The sequence below is a fragment of the Dendrobates tinctorius genome, unplaced genomic scaffold, assembly GCF_039654945.1.
Source record: "Dendrobates tinctorius isolate UK_male_01 unplaced genomic scaffold, ASM3965494v1 ptg000037l, whole genome shotgun sequence".
In the NCBI taxonomy this organism is placed as follows: Eukaryota; Metazoa; Chordata; class Amphibia; order Anura; family Dendrobatidae; genus Dendrobates; species Dendrobates tinctorius.
This window is the reverse complement of record NW_027361705.1, coordinates 23,938,895-23,957,685: the sequence shown is the minus strand read 5'-3', so window position 1 is coordinate 23,957,685 and position 18,791 is coordinate 23,938,895. Positions and strand designations below refer to the sequence as shown.

The following is an 18,791-nucleotide window of genomic DNA, read 5'->3' as shown; positions in this document are numbered from 1 at the left end:
ACAAGTGTGACCAACTTTTTACTACTGAAGCCGCCTATGCAGCATCAGTAGTAAAAGATAGAATGTAAAAAAGAATAAAAAATAGTGTTATTCTTACCTTCCGACGTCCCGCGCATCCGTTCCCAGTAATCCTTTGCGAAAATGCCCGCGATGACGTCCGTTCTCGCGGGATCACGATGTCTCGTGGTCATTCGCGATGACGTCGCGCGAATGACCGCGAGACTTCGCGATCTCGCGAGAACGGACGCCATCGCGGGCATTTTCGCAAAGGCTTACTGGGACCGGGAGTGTGGAGAGAGGCGGGAAGGCTGCGCGGGGAGCCGGAAGGTGAGAATAACAATATTTTTTATTTTAAATTCTATTTTTAACAGGGATATGGTACCCACAGCCCGGAGGACAGTCTCCTCTCCTCCGGACCGTGGGTACCATCCGCAATTGTTCTGCTTACTTTCCGCATGATGTGCACAGCCACATGCGGGAAGTAAGTGGAACAATGCATTCCTATGGGTGCGGGATCGCCGCGATTCCGCAAATTAATGAGCATGCTGCGGTTTTTCCGCGAAGCGATTCCGCCGCGGTAAAAACCGCAGCATTAGCAAAGCATTGCGGAATCCCATAGGAATGCATGGGATGCTTATTTTTTGCGTTTTCGCGGCAAAATCGCGCGGTTAAAACCGCCGCGGAAACGCGAAAATAACGCCACGTGTGAACTCAGCCATAGAGTAGTGTTACTCCAACCTCACTTCTTACAACCTACAAGTGCACGGAGATGTCTCACATTCATCCCACACGTGGCCTGTGCACCTACAATGCCGCGGCTGAATTCTCGCCCCCGTCCGGCCCTGCTTACACCTATACCTGACTCCTGAGGTGACCCCAAATCACAGCTCAGATATGTGACGCCTCATGTCCGATCACCAGCACAGCAGCAGTCACATTCCGTGCCAGTAGGTGGCGCCCGTCTACATACAATTTATTCACATGCAATAAACAAGTCTGGCCGCAAGATGTCGCTGGTAGCACGCCTTGGGTTCTAAATCGAGTGCTGTACTGTTCCCGGCCAGCAGGTGGCGGCTCCGGTTCATTCGTCTTTTACAACTACTTGAAGATGTCAGGACATATTTCCTACAGGATTATAAGCCGCCGCTTTCTGGGGGGTTTCGTGCTGGGGGCTACACTGAGCACATCGTCCTGCTTAGCCGCGCTGTACTTATACGAGCGAAAAAGAGACGAGCCAGGTGAGAAAGCCGCCCCCTGGTGGAGAGTGTGCGCCGTTACCCCTGTGGAGGGAGGCCCTGTCATAGACGCGTGTGCTGCAGCCTGCATCCGGGTCCCTGCTCTCAGTGACGTCAGTACGAGCTCCCCTCTCACCCTCTGCCTTACTGCAGCGCCCCCTCATGTCAGGACGGAGCAGAGGGGCCATGGATCGTTATGGGGTCTGACTGGGGTCTGTTCTGTGTCGGTTTATAGGAGAGAAGTTAAAAAGCGCAACGTCCACACCGTGGAATCAGTGATAAGTGAGCGGGGTCGGATGAAGTGTTATCTGGGCATGCTCGAGTGCTCGTAGTGCTCGGCGTGCTCGAATACTATGCTCTGGTCCCCGCGGCTGCATGTCTCGTGGCTGACAGCAGCGGCACATGCAGGGATTGTCAGTCACTCCTCAGGGGATGTTCCCACGGTCAGTATTGGCAGCACATGTCCGCTCCATCCACAGCGCTGCCGGCTTCTGAACGCCGCTGATTCCACATGTGATCACTGAACCGTGCGGGATCACGGCTCCCATTACATTGTACGGGTGAGATTTATCCTGTGGAGCGTCTCCGCTACATATATAGACATGCTGCGGGCAGGAGAGACGCTCCACATGGAAGACGGAGGCGTCTGCCCGCATAGTGGGCGTGGGATATGATGACACCCCCTCCACTGTGCTGTAACATCTGGAGGCTGCGGATGTACACAGCGTCCACTGACCGTGGGAACATACCCTTACATGTGTCACGGCTGTCACGAGACATGTGTAGGGAAGGTGACCGGACGGCCCTGTCAGTATAGAGAAGGAAAGGTTTGCACAGTACAGATAGTTGTCAGTTACTACAGTGGGGAAACAGCTGGGAAAGTGTAGTGGACGTGCAGTACCTGGGTTGACCATTAGAGGGCAGGGAGGAGTGTGAGCAAAGGACTTGACATCAGCTTAGGGCTTAGGAAACCGTTGGTCATGGGGGCGGAGATACAGGGAACCAGGAAAGGTATAAATACTGAGGGAGGGTTCCAGAAAGTTCCAGTCCCCATGGGGAGGTCAGGTGACAGGAGGACTACCACAGTCTGTGCGCTCTGAGGAGAGAGAACGTCAGAGGGGTGGTCCTGACAGGAAAGTACTGCAGTGGAGACGAGACACCGGGTGTGGGACACCGTATTTGACACGACGCCTGACCAGTAAAATTGCTGTTGGTTTAGTGGCCTAAGGCGGCCACAGTGACGGACCTGTCAGGAGCGTCAAACAGTGAAGAAGGGACGGTACGTGCATGTGCGTCCCTAGTGTGAAAGTACGGTGTGTATAACGGGCCCTAGAAACGGAGGGCCGTGAGGTGAAGAGAACTGCGGTGTACTGCAGAGGCCGTCAGGCGGACGGCGAGTGGAATAAACTTGGACCTGTTGCACCCAGAACCTGCCTCAATCTTGTCTCTGTTTTGTCTCTGCGCGGTATATAGAGGGACCAACCCCCAGCTCAGCCCACCGACCCTACACATGCAGACGCAGGGACTAGAACATATTATTCAGCACACCAAAGTCACTGTTAGCGCTCAAGCATGCCCAGATAACACCTCAGCACGCTCATCACTGCTCAGCATCTCTTCTGTTCTGTTTTTTATACACTTTTTTTCTTTTTTTGTCTGTAGCTCTGATATTTGGTGTTTTTTCTGCAGGCTGAGTTGTATTGTGAAACAACAGCAATTTACACCATTGTTTGCTTCACTTTAAGTTTATGCCGCCAACAGTTGGCACAGATAGTATTTTGGTGCAGAATGATTACAGAGATTACATAAAGCTTATCCTCGCCCCTTGTGCCATCGTTGTTTCCGCGGGGCCGGTACGTGCGGTCCTGGGGCTCTTGTACGATGTGACACGTGACTCCGGTGCCCAATCAGCGCTGGCGTCACTGTCCGCGCCTTCACACGAATTGTACATGAAGAGTAAGTCCGGACTGCGGCTGATCTCCGACTTCCTCTTCATGTTCAATTCATATGAAGGGTGGGGACAGTGATGCCAGCGCTGATTGTGTGTCAGTGTCAAACCGCATGAGAGCCCTGCAGAGAGCGCGTGCTGACACCGTGGGAGCAGCGCAGGCACGGGATGTGAGTATAGGCTTTTTTATCTTATTGGGGCAAAGCGTGGGGTATGACAAGGGGTTGTCCTAGCAGTGGACAACTTTACATGAAATGCGGCATTGCTGGTGTGAGACATGTAATGACTGACAGTCAGCTCTCCTGATCTACACTGGTAACACCTCCTTTTATTTAAAAAAGTCTCTGGAGGCAGATTCTCAGGGAGATCTATGTCCGGCCCATAGATCTTAACCGTTCATTTACATATAAAGACAAGTGTAGATTTCTAGGTAATAAGATCAGATTGAAGACGTCACGTTATCATTTTATTAATTTTTTTTTATTTTTACTTATTTGCGTGGCCATCTAGATGGCTTAGGAGGGTTGATCCTACTGAACCAGATATAATGTTAATATTAACCCTTTTTTTTTTTTCCCCCAGAACCAGTACAGAAGTCTCCATTGGAGGAGTTTGGATTCCCGCAGAGTGGAGAGGAGGTCAGGCAATATATCGGTCATGCTTTATCTTATGATCAAGCAAAGAAGACCCCACGTTGGGTCATTGAGCATCTTACAAAAGAGAAAATAGTTGGTGAGTAAAAAGGGAATTAATTCCATTACCTCGGCTGGTCTCTTAGTAAGGAGCACAATGGGCAACAAAGTGTATGGTGGCTCAATGGTTAGCACCTTTACTTTGCTGCTCTGGGGTCCTCGGTTCAAATCCCACCAAGGACAACATCTGCAAGGAGTTTGTATGTTCTCCCCGTGTTTGCATGGGTTTCCTCCGGGTTCTCCGGTTTCCTTCCACACTACAAAGACATACTGATAGGGAATTTAGATTGTGAGCCCCAATGGGGACAGTGAAGACAAGCTTTGTAAAGCGCTGTGGAATTAATGGCGCTATATAAGCTAAAGCATAATAATAATGTTTACAAGCGGAGCCAGAGCCGCCTCCTGTAACAGCAGCTGAGCGCTCCGTTCCAGTGAGCGGTGGAAACATGCGGCTCGTCTCATCTGTCACAATGTATCGGGCGCTCAGTGCCGTTCCTATTTTCTGACTTCATGCTCACCGGGAGCTGTGCCCCCCTGAAGACAGAGAGTGGGACAGCCCCCTTTATTCAGCACTGGATTCCCAGAGGTCTAACAATATGTCAGGATCACAGTTATCCATTTTTAGTGGCACTTTTACACATCTCATTTTTGATGCATTTAGTATTTTTTCTGACAATTCACCACTTAGGCCAGACAACGTTGTAGTGAATTCTTATTGTTTATTCCCATGCAGTAAAAAAAAAAGTTTTCAAACCTCTTCTATTTGTTTTTGAGTTGACTCCGTTTTCACTTACTGACTTCAGTGTTGGGAAAACTGTAGCATTAGACATTTGTCTAGAGCGGTCACATTACAGAGCGCCTGTCACCAGTCTCAGGTCGCCCTTTTTATTTAAGAGAACAGCGGGCAGCCTCCGACTGGTGATTTTTAATTTTTTTTTTTTAAACAACCTATGGGCAGAAATGAAATAAAAAAAGTGTTGCTAATACCAACCTAAAAGACCCGACTTTCTAGCAAAATTCAGGTTCAAACTTGCATGTTGTTAGATCGTGGCATTCAGATTCCCACAGTGTGAGACCTCGTGAGGTGTCATGAAATCTCACGTTGGAGCCAAACCAGTGTCGCCCCGTCCGGTACGTAGCAGTTACCAGTCGGTAACATCATTAGAGCGGTTACCTCGCCTCTCAGTAAATGATGTATCCGCTCTGGTGTAGATCATCGGCCTCGCACTTTACTGTCACGGAGGCCACGGAGGGTTGTTGGATCTCGCTCTGTATGTCGGGATCCCACAACCCGGAAGTTCGGACCTGATATTTTTCTAGACAGTCCGGACCTTTAGCCTGTCATTAGGGACACTGCTGGACGTCTTTCTTAATCAGTTATGATTTGTAAAACCGTCGGTCTGTGGCTGCTCTCTCTTTTCTTACATCGTACGTGCAGCCACACACAGGTGACAGGTCCTCTTTAAGTGAGGCTGCGGCATGTCCTGAGGCCAAGTTCACACTTTGCGGAATTGTGGTTTAGTCTGCAGCAGTCTAGAAGACTTGAAAGTCTCAGTCACACATTGCAAAAAAATGAAAGCATGGTGCTGACGTCAGATCTGCAGCGTGCTCATTCATGTACAGATTTTGATTGTGGATTTCACCCTATTCAATAATGCTTAGTAACGGAGCAGGGTGGAATCCACGATCAACAAATGCTGGTTCCTTCTGTGGAATCATTACACGTTTTGTTGTGGATTAGTGACCAAATCCACAGTGGAAATGATCATCTGATATTCGAGTGCAGTGCGATGTTACACACTCTCCTATAGACTTGTATGGGTGCGTGAGAACCGAATTTGGCGTGCAATCACAGCATGCTGCCATTTTTTTTTCCTGTCCGATTGCAATCCAATCAGCGCTGGCAAAAACCCGCCACTGATAAATAATGAAATATAGGATTAAATTGGTACGAATGCAATCTGATTATTATTATTCTTTAATCGCCAGTGGGAGCGAGCCCTAATGGTCGTATACAGCTGCCAATGGAAAGGCCCCTCTTGGGACTGTAAACAGCAGGACGGCTCAGTATAAATATAGTTGCCCCCCAATTCAGGGGGTTTTGTGCTTTATTTTGTTTGTCTAGGTTTTAGAACATGTTCTTCTTTTTTTATCTTTTCCTTAGGCGTTGCTGACCGGAAACACTGCCGATTTAAACCGGATCCAAACATTCCGCAATTATTTAGTGCCAGCAATGAAGACTATTTACGTAGCGGGTGGTCCCGGGGTCACATGGCGCCAGCGGGGGACAGTAAATATTCTACAGTAAGAATCTGTTTTCTGCTTATCTGAAGAAGAAAATCTATAAAAATTCGTCTTGTTTTCTTTTTGTATTTATATAAGAATATGGAATATAAAGTTCATTACTTTGACTTGTCATAAAGCTTTATGGTGTGTGCAGACATTAAATGTTTGGTGCAGAAATTTCTGTACCATTTCGGCATCTCTTGGCACGAAAAACAGCGTGTAATACATGCGTTTTTGCCCCATTTTTTAAATGTTTTTTTGGTGCAGATTTTTCCCACTTATTAATATGAGTGAAATCTGCAAGTCACAAATAAGCAATAAGTGCATGAGACTTCAGGATTCTAATTCACTTTAAGACAAATCTGTGCAGAAAAAAAGTGACAACTCTGCAGCGTGTGCACAGACCCTTACTATTTTGACTATTTACATCAGTTCCCTTTTACGTCCACAGGAGGCCATGGCTGAAACATTTTACCTGTCAAACATTGTGCCCCAAAACTATAAAAACAACGCCGGCTTCTGGAATCGGTAAGGTCCATGGTCAACAGGGATTTACTTTACATTCTGAAATGCAGATGCAGTCCTGCCTCATGTTCAAAGATTAAAGGGGTTGTCAATAGCAAAAATCACCTCCTTACCACCCGGACTCAACATCTCAGTGATTTTTGGAGCTGTCTTCCAGAGGTTATGTGACATGACAGTCGGCTCCAGCCTTCATCGTGGCATCAGACAAAATGGCTTCACCTGACTGAAGGCTGCAGCTGATCGGTGTGGCAGTCTGCAACGCTCCTGTGACACCAGTGTCCTCTATCAAAAGACTCGGGTTATACCAGCGATTAAAAATTGCTGGAATAACCTCCATCCGACATGTGTGTGTAAATATCTAGAAATATATTTTTTATTTTTATAAAATCTGGGGTCCTTTAGCATTTAATGAGGGGCTGTTCAGTAATGGACAATCCTTTTAACATATCGTGGTCTTTCCTGGACCACTGCAGCTTGAACCCACATTGAGCCTTCAATGTCACAGACACAAAGATATGACGAGACATGGCTGCCTTCTACAGCCTTCCTTTCTTTCTGGCTCCTTCTTACCGGAACCATTTTGCCCAGAAAACAATATAGCTAAAATGGTTTTGGTAAGCAGGAGCTGGAAAGACATGTACCGGCGCATGCGCAGTTAGGTTTTAGGCTCGGCCTGCAGTAGAGAAGAGGAAAGTGCGTTTGTGCGATCCGGCAATGTCCCTGCTCAGGCGCGAGATTTCATTCAGGTATGTGGATGACACAGGACACGTCATCCACATCAATCAAAGCTGGAAGACGGCTTTTAGCAGGGGAGAGGAGGGACAGGCCCCGCTGTAATGACACCCCTGGGACCGGACCGTCCTAATTTGTATACCTTGCTGGAGCAATTCAGTAGTTTTTTTTTTTGGAGACATAAGGGGGAGTCAGGACATAGTATACAACTTTCTGTAATGCAGCACAGGCGCTGAGGAAGGTGGTGGTATACCGCTGAGCTGTAGTTCCCCTCTGGCGTCACTGTGTAGAGAGTGCAACATTTTCAGGATCGGTGAGGGGCCCATAGGTCAGACCTCCACCGATCATAAAGTAACATGCCATCACTTTATGGGATGGGAATACCCCACCCCATAAATGTCATTATTCACGGTGATTTCATACTCTGTCCTGGATGGCATCTATTTGTATGGTGACACCCCTCTGCTTCTGGATTACTATGTAACTAGGTAAATTTCCTATTCACAGGTCTAGGAGAACCGTATCTGGAGCTTCAGACACAGATAGGTAGAAATATCTGCAACGAATGACATAACCGAAGGCGGCTTGAGGTGGACATGTTCTCCGGGGACAGTCATCAGCCAGGCCATTGCATGTGTAGTGTAATGAGATCAGTCCTACAATGGAGTAATGGCGGCTCATTTTTCTCATTGCTTGAAATCTTTATCCAGGTTTGAAATGTATTGTCGAGACCTGACACAGCGATTCGACGATGTCTGGATTGTGAGCGGCCCCCTGCTGTTACCCGTGCAGAATGAGGACGGCAAGAAAAGTGTCACTTATCAGGTGAGCCGCTGTTTACCACCACATGTTCATGTAGTGACTTCAGAGATGACCGGTCGGCCGCCGTGTTCTAGAAAACAATGAGCCTCCTTCAGTCTGGCTGATCATTGCTTTCTGCTCCTGCCTGATTGTGTTGAGAAGCGTTCAGTCGTGAAATGAAGTTCCTCTTATCGGCAGCCTCCGATCCACTAAATTTCTTAGTTCAGGGTGAAAGACACCGCACATTCTCACTAAGAGCTACCTGTTTGCTCAGTAACCAGGGTGAGATTCTAATTTAATAAATTATAAATTCAGAATTTAAATGAGGAGCTATGGGCATAATATGCAATAAAAGGCTTCGTGGGGCAGCGAATGGCAGGTTTGCAACACCTCCATGGTATGATCATTGGCATCATGGGTGATTCTGGCAAATATTCTTTGTCGTTTTTGCACCTATGTGTGATTTGTGCCAGCAATCAGCCGTAATCGTAATCTGGGGGGCGTACTTGGTATAATATCCAAAACCAGGGTAAATGCTTGGAACTGTTGCCCTCATCACTGCTGTTAGTGCAAATACAGTTAGGTCCATATATATTTGGACAGAGACAACATTTTTCTAATTTTGGTTCTAGATATTACCACAATGAATTTTAAACAAAACAACTCAGAAGCAGTTGAAGTTCAGACTTTCAGCTTTCATTTGAGGGTATCCACATTCAAATTGGATGAAGGGTTTAGGAGTTTCAGATTCTTAACATGTGCCACCCTGTTTTTAAAGGGACCAAAAGTAATTGGACAGATTAAATAATTGTAAATAAAATGTTCATTTCTGGTACTTGGTTGAAAACCCTTTGTTGGTAATGACTGCCTGAAGTCCTGAACTCATGGACATCACCAGACGCTGTGTTTCCTCCTTTTTGATGCTCTGCCAGGCCTTCACTGCAGTAGTTTTCAGTTGCTGTTTGTTTGTGGGCCTTTCTGTCTGAAGTTTAGTCTTTAACAAGTGAAATGCATGCTCAATTGGGTTGAGATCAGGTGACTGACTTGGCCATTCAAGAATATTTCTTTGCTTTAATAAACTCCTGGGTTGCTTTGGCTTTATGTGTTGGGTCATTGTCCATCTGTAGTATGAAACGACGACCAATCAGTTTGGCTGCATTTGGCTGGATCTGAGCACACAGTATGGCTCTGAATACCTCAGAATTCATTTGACTGCTTCTGTTCTGTGTCACATCATCAATAAACACTAGTGACCCAGTGCCACTGGCAGCCATGCATGCCCAAGCCATCACACTGCCTCCGCCGTGTTTTACAGATGATGTGGTATGCTTTGGATCATGAGAGCTGTACCTCGCCTTCACTATACTTTTCTCTTTCCATCATTCTTGTAGAGGTTGATCTTGGTTTTATCTGTCCTAATAATGTTCTTCCAGAACTGTGCTGGATTTTTTAGATGTTTTTAGCAAAGTCCAGTCTAGCCTTTTTATTCTTGATGCTTATGAGTGGCTTGCACCGTGCAGTGAACCCTCTGCATTTACTTTCATGCAGTCTTCTCTTTATGGTAGATTTGGATATTGATACGCCTACCTCCTGGAGAGTGTTGTTCACTTGATTGGCTGTTGTGAAGGGGTTTCTCTTCACCATGGAGACTATTCTGCGATCATCCACCACTGTTGTCTTCCGTGGGAGCCCAGGTCTTTTTGCATTGATGAGTTCACCAGTGCTTTCTTTCTTTCTCAGGATGTACCAAACTGTAGATTTTGCCACTCCTAATGTTGTAGCAATTTCTCGGATGGGTTTTTTTCTGTTTTTGCAGCTTAAGGATGGCTTGTTTCACCTGCATGGAGAGCTCCTTTGACCGCATGTTTCCTTCACAGCAAAACCTTCCAAATGCAAGCACCACACCTCAAATCAACTCCAGGCCTTTTTATCTGCTTAATTGAGAATGACATAACGAAGGGATTGCCCACACCTGTCCATGAAATAGCCTTGGAGTCAATTGTCCAATTACTTTTGGTCCTTTTAACCCCTTACCTACAATGGACGTAATTACAAAGAACGGAATATTACGTCCCAGCAATCAGCGGCGCCCACGTGGTGAGCGCCGCTGATCGCGGCCGGGTGTCAGCTGATTATCACAGCTGACACCCAGCACAATGTGTCAGGGGCTGTCACGGACCGCCCCCGACATGTTAACCCCTTTCACACCTCGATCAAATGCGATCGCGGTGTACCGGGGGTTAAAGGGAAGCATCGACAGGGAGGGGGCTCCCTCCGTGCTTCCCTGAGCCCCCCACGGCAGCGCAATGTGCAGCGCTGCTGCGGGGGTCTCTTTCCCTACAGACCCCCGGATCCAAGATAGCGACGGGGGCCTGTAGGGAGCTGACTTCCTCACTGCCTGCAAAGCGCAGGCATGAGGAAGTCTGCTGAACTGCCTGTGACAGATCGCTGATCTGTCACAGTGATCTGTGATGTGACAGATCAGCGATCTGTCAGAGGACAGTGATGTCCCACCTGGGACAAGGTAATAAAGTAAAAAAAAAAAAAGTGTTAGAAATAATTTAACAAAAAATCGCTAAATAAATTAATAAAAAAAAACAAAAATATTCCCCAATAAATCCATTTTTTCAAAATAAAAAAAAACAAAATAATAAAAGTACACATATTTGGTATCGCCGCGTCCGTAGCGACCCGCCCTATAAAACTGTCCCATTAGTTAACCCCTTTAGCGAATCCCTTAAAAAATAAAAATAAAAAACGAAGCAAAAAATAATAATTTATTATCATACCACCGAACAAAAAGTGCAATAACGCGCGATCAAAAAGACGCATATAAATATCCATGGTACCGCTGAAAGCGTCATCTTGTCCCGCAAAAAACGAGCCACCATACAGCATCATCTGCAAAAAAATAAAAAAGTTATAGCTCGCAGAATAAAGCGATACAAAAATAATTATTTTTTATATAAAATTGTTTTCATTGCAAAAAACTGACAAAACATAAAAAAACGACCTAAATTAGGTATCGCTGTAACCGTACTGACCCAAAGAATAAAACCGCTTTATCAATTTTACCGCACGCGGAACAGTGTAAACGCACCCCCCCAAAAGAAATTCATGAAACGCTGGTTTTAGTTCATTCTGCGTCCCAAAAATCGGAATAAAAAGCGATCGAAAAATGTCACGTGCCCGAAAATGGTACCAATAAAAACGTCAAATCGTTCCGCAAAAAATAAGACCTCACATGACTCGGTGGGTCAAAATACGGAAAAATTATAGCTCACAATATGTGGTGATGCAAAAACTATTTTTACAATAAAAAGCGTCTTTTAGCGTGTGACAGCCGCCAAACATAAAAACCGCCATAAATAGTAAATCAAACCCCCCGTTATCACCCCCTTAGTTAGGGAAAAATAATAAAACTAAAAGAAAATGTATTTATTTCCATTTTCCCATTAGGGTTAGGGCTAGGATTAGGGCTGAGATTAGGGTTAGGGGTGTGTTGGGGTTAGGGTTGGAGTTATAATTGTGGGCTTTCCACTGTTTGGGCACATCAGGTGCTCTCCAAATGCAACATGGCGTCTAATCTCAATTCCGGCCAATTCTGCGTTGAAAAAGTCAAATGGTGCTCCTTCCCTTCCAAGCTCTGCCATGCGCCCAAACAGTGTTTTACCCCCACATATGCGGTATCAGCCTACTCAGGACAAATTACAAAACAACTTTTGGGGTCCAATTTCTCCTGTTACCCTTAGGAAAATAAAAAATTGGGGGCAAAAATATCATTTTTGCGGAAAAAAATGATTTTTTTTCTTTTCACGCCCAGGCGTTATAAACTTCTGTGAAGCACTTGGGGGTTCAAAGTGTTCACCAAACATCTAGATAAGTTCCATGGGGGGTCTATTTTCCAAATTGGGGTCACTTGTGAGGAGTTTCAATATTTTAGGTACATTAGGGGCTCTCCAAAAGCAACATGACACCCGCAGACCATGCCATCAAAGTCTTCATTCCAAAACGTCACTACTTCCCTTCCGAGCCCTGACGTGTGCCCATACAGTAGTTTTCTCCCACATATGAGGTATCAGCGTACTCAGGACAAATTGGACAACAACTTTTGGGGTCCAATTTCTCCTGTTACCCTTGGGAAAATAAAAAAATTGGAGACTAACTGATCATGTTTGTGGAAAAAATACGATTTTTTTTATTTTCATGCCTGGGCATTATAAACTTCTGTGAAGCCCTTGGGGGTTCAAAGTGCTCACCACACATCTAGATAAGTTCCTTGGGGGGGGTCTAGATTCCAAAATGGTGTCATTTGTGGGGGGTTTCCACTGTTTTTGTACATCAGGGGTTTTCCAATCGCGACATGGTGTCCGATCTCAATTCTAGCCAAAAACGTCAAATGGCGCTGCTTCCCTTCCGAGCTCTGCTATGCGCCCAAATAGTCATTTACACCCACATATGGGGTATCGGCGTACTCAGGACAAAATGCACAATAACTTTTAGGGTCCTGTTACCCTTGGAAAAATAAAAATTGGGGGTGAAAAGATCATTTTTGTGGAAAAAATATGATTTTTTTAATTGTACCGCTGTACGTTATAAACTTCTGTGAAGCCCTTGTGGGTTCAAAGTTCTCACCACATATCTAAATAAGTTCCTTGGGGGGTCTAGTCTCCAAAATGGGGTCACTTGGGGGGGGGTTTCCACTGTTCAGGTACATCAGGGGCTCTCCAAACGCGACATGGCGTCCGATCTGAATTCCAGCCAATTTAGCATTGAAAAAGTCAAACGGCGCTCCTTCCCTACTGAGGTCTGCCATGCGCCGAAACAGTGGTTCCCCCCCACATATCAGGTATCGGCGTACTCAGGAAAAATTGCACATTAACTTTTGCAGTCCAATTTCTCCTGTTACCCTTGGTAAAATAAAGAAAATTGAACCTGAAGTATTTTTTTTGTGAAAAAAAGTTAAATGTTCATATTTTTTTTTTTTTTTTAAATATTCAAAAAATTCCTGACGCACCTAAAGGGTTAATAAACTTCTTGAATGTGGTTTTAAGCACCATAAGGGGTGCAGTTTTTAGAATGGTGTCACTTTTGGGTATTTTCTATCATATAGACCCCTCAAAGTGGCTTCAAATGTGATGTGGTCCTAAAAATAAAATGGTGTTGTAAAAATGAGAAATCGCTGGTCAACTTTTAACCCTTATAACTTCCTAACAAAAAAAAATTTTGGTTCCAAAATTGTGCTGATGTAAAGTAAACATGTGGGAAATGTTAGTTATCATGTTTTTTGTGTGCCGTATCGCTGTGATTTAAGGGCATAAAAATTCAAAGTTGGAAAATTGCGAAATTTTCAAAATTTTCGCCAAATTTCCGTTTTTTTTCACAAATAAACGCAAGTTATTTGAATAAAATTTTACCACTAACATGAAGTACAATATGTCACGAGACAACAATGTCAGAATCACCGGGATCCATGGAAGCGTTTCAGAGTTATGACCTCATAAAGTGACAGTGGTCAGAATTGTAAAAATTGGCCCGGGAGTTAACGTGCAAACCACCCTTGGTAGTGAAGGGGTTAAAAACAGGGTGGCACATGTTAAGGAGCTGAAACTCCTAAACCCTTCATCCAATTTTAATATGGATACCCTCAAATGAAAGCTGAAAGTCTGAACTTCAACTGCATCTGAATTGTTTTGTTTAAAATTCATTGTGGTAATGTCTCGAACCAAAATTAGAAAAATGTTGTCTCTGTCCAAATATATATGGACCTAACTGTACCAGTCTAGCTGGAACTGTTCCAATGCGAATGCTTTGTAGTTTGGCTACCACTCTGTTTTCAATGGTCAGTTTCAGGTCATTATTATTTTGCCAGCACTATAGAGTCTGGAACTTCCTTTTTTCCCTTACTAGAGTACACCCTTCTGACACTCTCTTACGTGGCTTCTTTTTTTTCCAGTGGGATACTCCAGTTCATTATCATTCTGTCAGCACTATAGAGTCTGGAACTTCCTTTATTAGAATACACAATTTTGATACTCTGTAACTTGGCTTCCACTTTTTTTTTCAGTAGGCTGCTCAATGTCATTATTATAATTCTGTGAGCACTATAAAATTCTGGTGCTTTGTAACTTTGCATCAGATTTTTTTCTAGTGGGCTGCCACATTTCATTATCATTCTGTGGGCACTATAAAGGCTGGATTTGTGGTTTCAGGCCTCCCCATCCCTCCCCCTGGCTCTTGCTCACTGTTCTCCTTCTTTAATTGACGTAGGTGACTCCTTGATGCATCCACATTGCCTGGCGAAATCTTGACGTGAGGCATCATCCATGTCAGTTGAAGGAGGAGGGCGGTGAGAAGCAGCCGAGGAAGAGGGCGGCGAGCAGCAGTCGGGGAAGAGGGCGACGAGCAGCAGTCGGGGAAGAGGGCGGCGAGCAGCTGTCGGGGGGGAGGGATCAAGAGGCCCGAAACCATGGCCATCAGACAGGACCGACCCGATTTTCATACAACGCGGGAGAACTTTAAAGGTTCTTTTGGGAGTATACAGGGGGTATATAAGCATTTATGGAATGCAGCACAGACGCTGAGTAAAGTCATAGTTTTAGCTGTTATGTCACTACTGGTGACAGGTTCCCTTTCTGTTGCCACAGACCTGACATTAGGCATTGGACGGACAGGTTAGTGAGAATGAATGCACCTTGTTGGTGGCACTTTTAAACAATCTAATTTGTAATAAAGGTATTTGATGATTTTCTATTTATCCATTAATGCAGTCCCCGCTTCCCGGGACCCAATTGTCAGATAACAGTGAAATAAGTGGGCTGAAAGTTTCTATTATTGGGGGCCAGTTGGGTCCCCAGGAATAGAGATGCCCACCACAGCTTCTTTCGCTTTTGCTATTTGATGGCATTTTAATATTCGTTTTCTAAATCTTACAAGTCCTTAAAGTTTAAACTTTAATAGTGAAGATGGGTGGGGTGTGTGAGAGGCGATGTGGAAATCTCCATGTAGGTGCACAGAGGCCTACTGCAATTTGTGGTGGTGCACTGTGATCTTTTTGGTGTAATGAAGATGTTCTTGCTAATTTTTTATTTCAGGTTATTGGCAGTGATGATGTAGTCGTGCCCACACATCTGTATAAGGTGATCCTCGCCAGGAGGAAGCCCTCTGAGGAGACTCTAGCTGAAGGAGCTTTTATTGTTCCCAACGTCCCCATCAGCTTTCAGCATCAGTTGCCAGAATTTCAGGTCCCTCTTGAGACACTTGAGAAGTCATCTGGTCTTGTTTTCTTCCCTCAAATGGACAAATCAAAAGAAGTGAAGAACATTTGTGAGGAGGACACCTGTAAGCTTATTGAACTAGAAGAGTTCAAACTATACATTGCAGGACGGAGCATGAAGAATGCAAGAAGCCTCCAGAAAGTGGAGAAGATCATGTTAGAATTGCGTGAGGCCAACATAAAGCCGGACCGGTATCTGTTAGAACTTTATGAACAGAAGAAGAATGAACTGGAGTCTGGTGAGACCGTTACTGTACGAGACGGAAGACAAGGGTAACAAGTCATAGCTGCATGTTACAAGGCCCATAATCACATGGAACCAAGTTCTATTTTTCTTTGCTCAGGAATCTGTAAAGGTGACCTTTAACAAGGAAAAATCCCTTTAAATGAGGACTTTTGTAAAGTACTTAAAAAAAAAATATGGGCGGAATAAATCATAGGAAAAAACGTTACATTTGTCATTATTCAGTGGGTCGGTCTGTGAGCCGGACCAAGAAGGCTGTGATCACTCCCTTCCGGACTCATGAAGGGGGAGAAATCTTGCTGCCGTCTGAGTGTTCGCTTTGTGCGGCTACGACTATTGATACCAGGCCATTGATACCAGGCCAGGTACCAACTCATCAGGGATTATCAGATGTTTTCTTTTAATTGCCAAAGGATGGAAATACATCTATAGATTTAAAGAAATCCATCAGCAGGCTTTCGCTATGTAATCTGAATAAAGTATGAGGTAGGGTTTAAATGGGTAACTCATCGATGTGTCCCTTATGAGGCTGTGTGCTGTTGTTTACTTATAATGAAGGTTTTATCACCAGGACTTTATCACTGCTCAGACTGCAGCAACAGGTGACACCAAGTTCGACTCCGCCCCTCCTGTGATAAGCAGCTCACTGTCTATAGATAATGTACATAGCTGTGGTGTGGCCTGTGGCAGCTTTTCAGCTCTTCTATTGTATGTGCTGTATCTAAGAACTCTGTGTCACATCTGCCACAGTAAGCTAAGTGACTCATCACTGGAATCTGTCTTTTCCTAATTTTGTGCTGCTGTCAGATGAGGTAGCAAAAACCTTCTGACAGATTGGTGACAGATTCCCTTTGAAGTTAGATTTACATGGTGTTCAATATACGTTATTCTTATAGTTGGCACATACCTAAAAATATGTCTGCCTACATTCTTATGACTTATCCATAGGACTCTCTTCATGTAATGGAGGCCAGCCAGAGCGTACTTTGGGCCAGTATATACAGTCGGGAAAATTAAGTATTTGATAGACTGCTGACCTTCCAAGTTTTCCAATTCCTGCAGCAAAACCTGATCTCTCTCATTTTTGCTGTGTTTCTGGCATGCTAGACTTGTTTCTTATGCATGCTGATAAAGTTTAGTGTTGAAAAAAAAGTTCTGTTCTATAGAATCAGGTTTTGGCACAAAAAAATCAGCAAAACCTGATACATTTCCCATCCTTCCTGGACATTTTTGTCTTTAAGGATGGCTGGATATCCTTAACCCCTTCACCCCTTCACACTATCTGTGTTAGTGCTTTCATCTTGCTTCACCGTCATTATATGTTGGGGGCTGCCTATTGCTTTGGGGTCTGCTCTGGGGCAGTTTAGTTTTTCCCCTTTCTGTCTTTAGGCTATATAGTTCTCCGTCTGTGATCGAGGGGTCTAGGGCACCGTAGGAACCCCCCACGGCTACTGCTAGTTGTTGTGGATAGGTTCAGGGGTCTGCAATCCGATAGCTGCCAACCTCTCTGGTTTTTCTGGACTTAGCTGGTATTTTGTTTTTTCCTCCTTCGATGACTCATCATAACAGAATCACCAGCCATACCGCAAATCCTAGGGTACTCAATAGCAGGAGAGAATTGTAAAAGGAAAAAAAAAAAAGTGTCAGAATTTTTTTTTTTTTTTTTTTTTGTGTGCATATTTTTTCCTCTATATCTCTGAGGCCGTAGGGGGAATTTTTCTCTCAATGGAGATGAAGCAATTGTCTGATCATGTGGAGCAGCTCGCTGCTGAAGTGCGGGGAATTTCCGCCTATCTTGCTCATTCACATGCTGCTGAACCAAAGATTCCTACTCCTGATGTATTTTTGGTGGATCGGTCTAAATTCTTGAATTTCAAGAATAATTGTAAATTATTTTTTGCCTTGAAGCCTAACTCGTCGGGGAACCCCGCACAGCAGGTTAAAATTGTCATCTCTTTGCTGCGCGGCGATCCCCAGGATTGGGCGTTTTCTTTGAAACCTGATGATCCCATTCTGAATAATGTGAATGCATTTTTTCAAGCCTTGGGGTTGTTGTATAATGAACCTAATGCTATTGATCAGGCTGAAAAGACCCTGTTGGCATTAAGCCAGGGTCAGGACTCGGCAGAGTTGTACTGTCAAAAATTCCGAAAGTGGGCGGTCCTTACTACCTGGAATGATGGTGCCTTGGCAGCCCTCTTTCGGAAGGGTTTGTCAGAAACTGTAAAAGATACTATGGTGGGATTTCCTATTCCCTCTGATCTTGACGATTCTATGTCATTAGCCATTCAGGTGGATCGGCGTTTACGTGAACGCAAAACTACACGAGAGATGTTACCACCTGTTGAACAAATGTCTGAACCTATGCAATGTGATAGAGTTTTGTCTAGGGTGCAACGTCAAGAGTTCAGAAGGCGTAATAAGCTGTGTTTTTTTTGTGGAGATGCCTCGCATATTATTTCTGTCTGCCCTAAACGAGAGAAACGTTGTGCACACACGTTTTCTGTGGGTGGTGTTCAACCTAAGTTTCTTCTGGCAATTACTCTGATCTGCTCCCTGTCAACATTTTCTGCCAAGGCTTTTGTGGATTCAGGAGCAGCTCTGAACCTGATGGACTTGGATTTTGCTAAACGTTGTGGATTTCCTATGACGCCTCTGAGGACGCCTATTGATGCTACTCCTTTGGCGAAGAATAAACCTCAGTTTTGGACCCAGGTGGTAATGCGGGTCGCCCCAGACCATCAAGAAAATTGCAGATTTTTGGTGTTGCATAATTTGCATGATATCATTCTGGGGTTTCCCTGGTTGCAAATCCATAATCCAGTTCTGGATTGGAAATCTTTGTCTGTGGTGAGTTGGGGTTGTCGGTGTGCCCTTAGTGATGCTCCTGTTTTCTTCACCTCTCCCCAGTCGCATGATGTTCCTGACTATTTGGCTGACTTTTATGATATATTTAGTGAGAATGAGTCTGCGTCTTTGCCTCCTCATAGGAGTTATGACTGTGCAATTGAGCTGAACCCGGGGTGTAAATTCCCCAAGGGTCGGCTTTTCA

General features: G+C 44.8%; 1 protein-coding gene across 1 annotated transcript; it reads left to right on the top strand.

Moving 5' to 3' along the window:
* The first annotated feature begins 1,070 nt into the window (after positions 1-1,070).
* Positions 1,071-16,103, top strand: LOC141088058 (nuclease EXOG, mitochondrial-like). Its single transcript, XM_073573929.1, has 6 exons — positions 1,071-1,238; positions 3,766-3,915; positions 6,040-6,179; positions 6,613-6,689; positions 8,129-8,243; positions 15,314-16,103. The coding sequence occupies exons 1-6, from the start codon at positions 1,109-1,111 to the stop codon at positions 15,770-15,772; spliced, it is 1,071 nt and encodes a 356-aa protein (XP_073430030.1). The 5' UTR covers positions 1,071-1,108; the 3' UTR covers positions 15,773-16,103.
* Positions 16,104-18,791: the final 2,688 nt, after the last annotated feature.

Excerpts from the sequence above, each read along its gene's own strand:
- LOC141088058 (XM_073573929.1), top strand. The coding sequence starts at position 1,109 with ATGTCAGGACATATTTCCTACAGGATTATAAGCCGCCGCTTTCTGGGG. Across the intron at positions 1,239-3,765 it reads GCGAAAAAGAGACGAGCCAG|AACCAGTACAGAAGTCTCCA; the intron begins GTGAGAAAGCCG and ends TTTTTCCCCCAG. Across the intron at positions 6,180-6,612 it reads GGGACAGTAAATATTCTACA|GAGGCCATGGCTGAAACATT; the intron begins GTAAGAATCTGT and ends TTACGTCCACAG.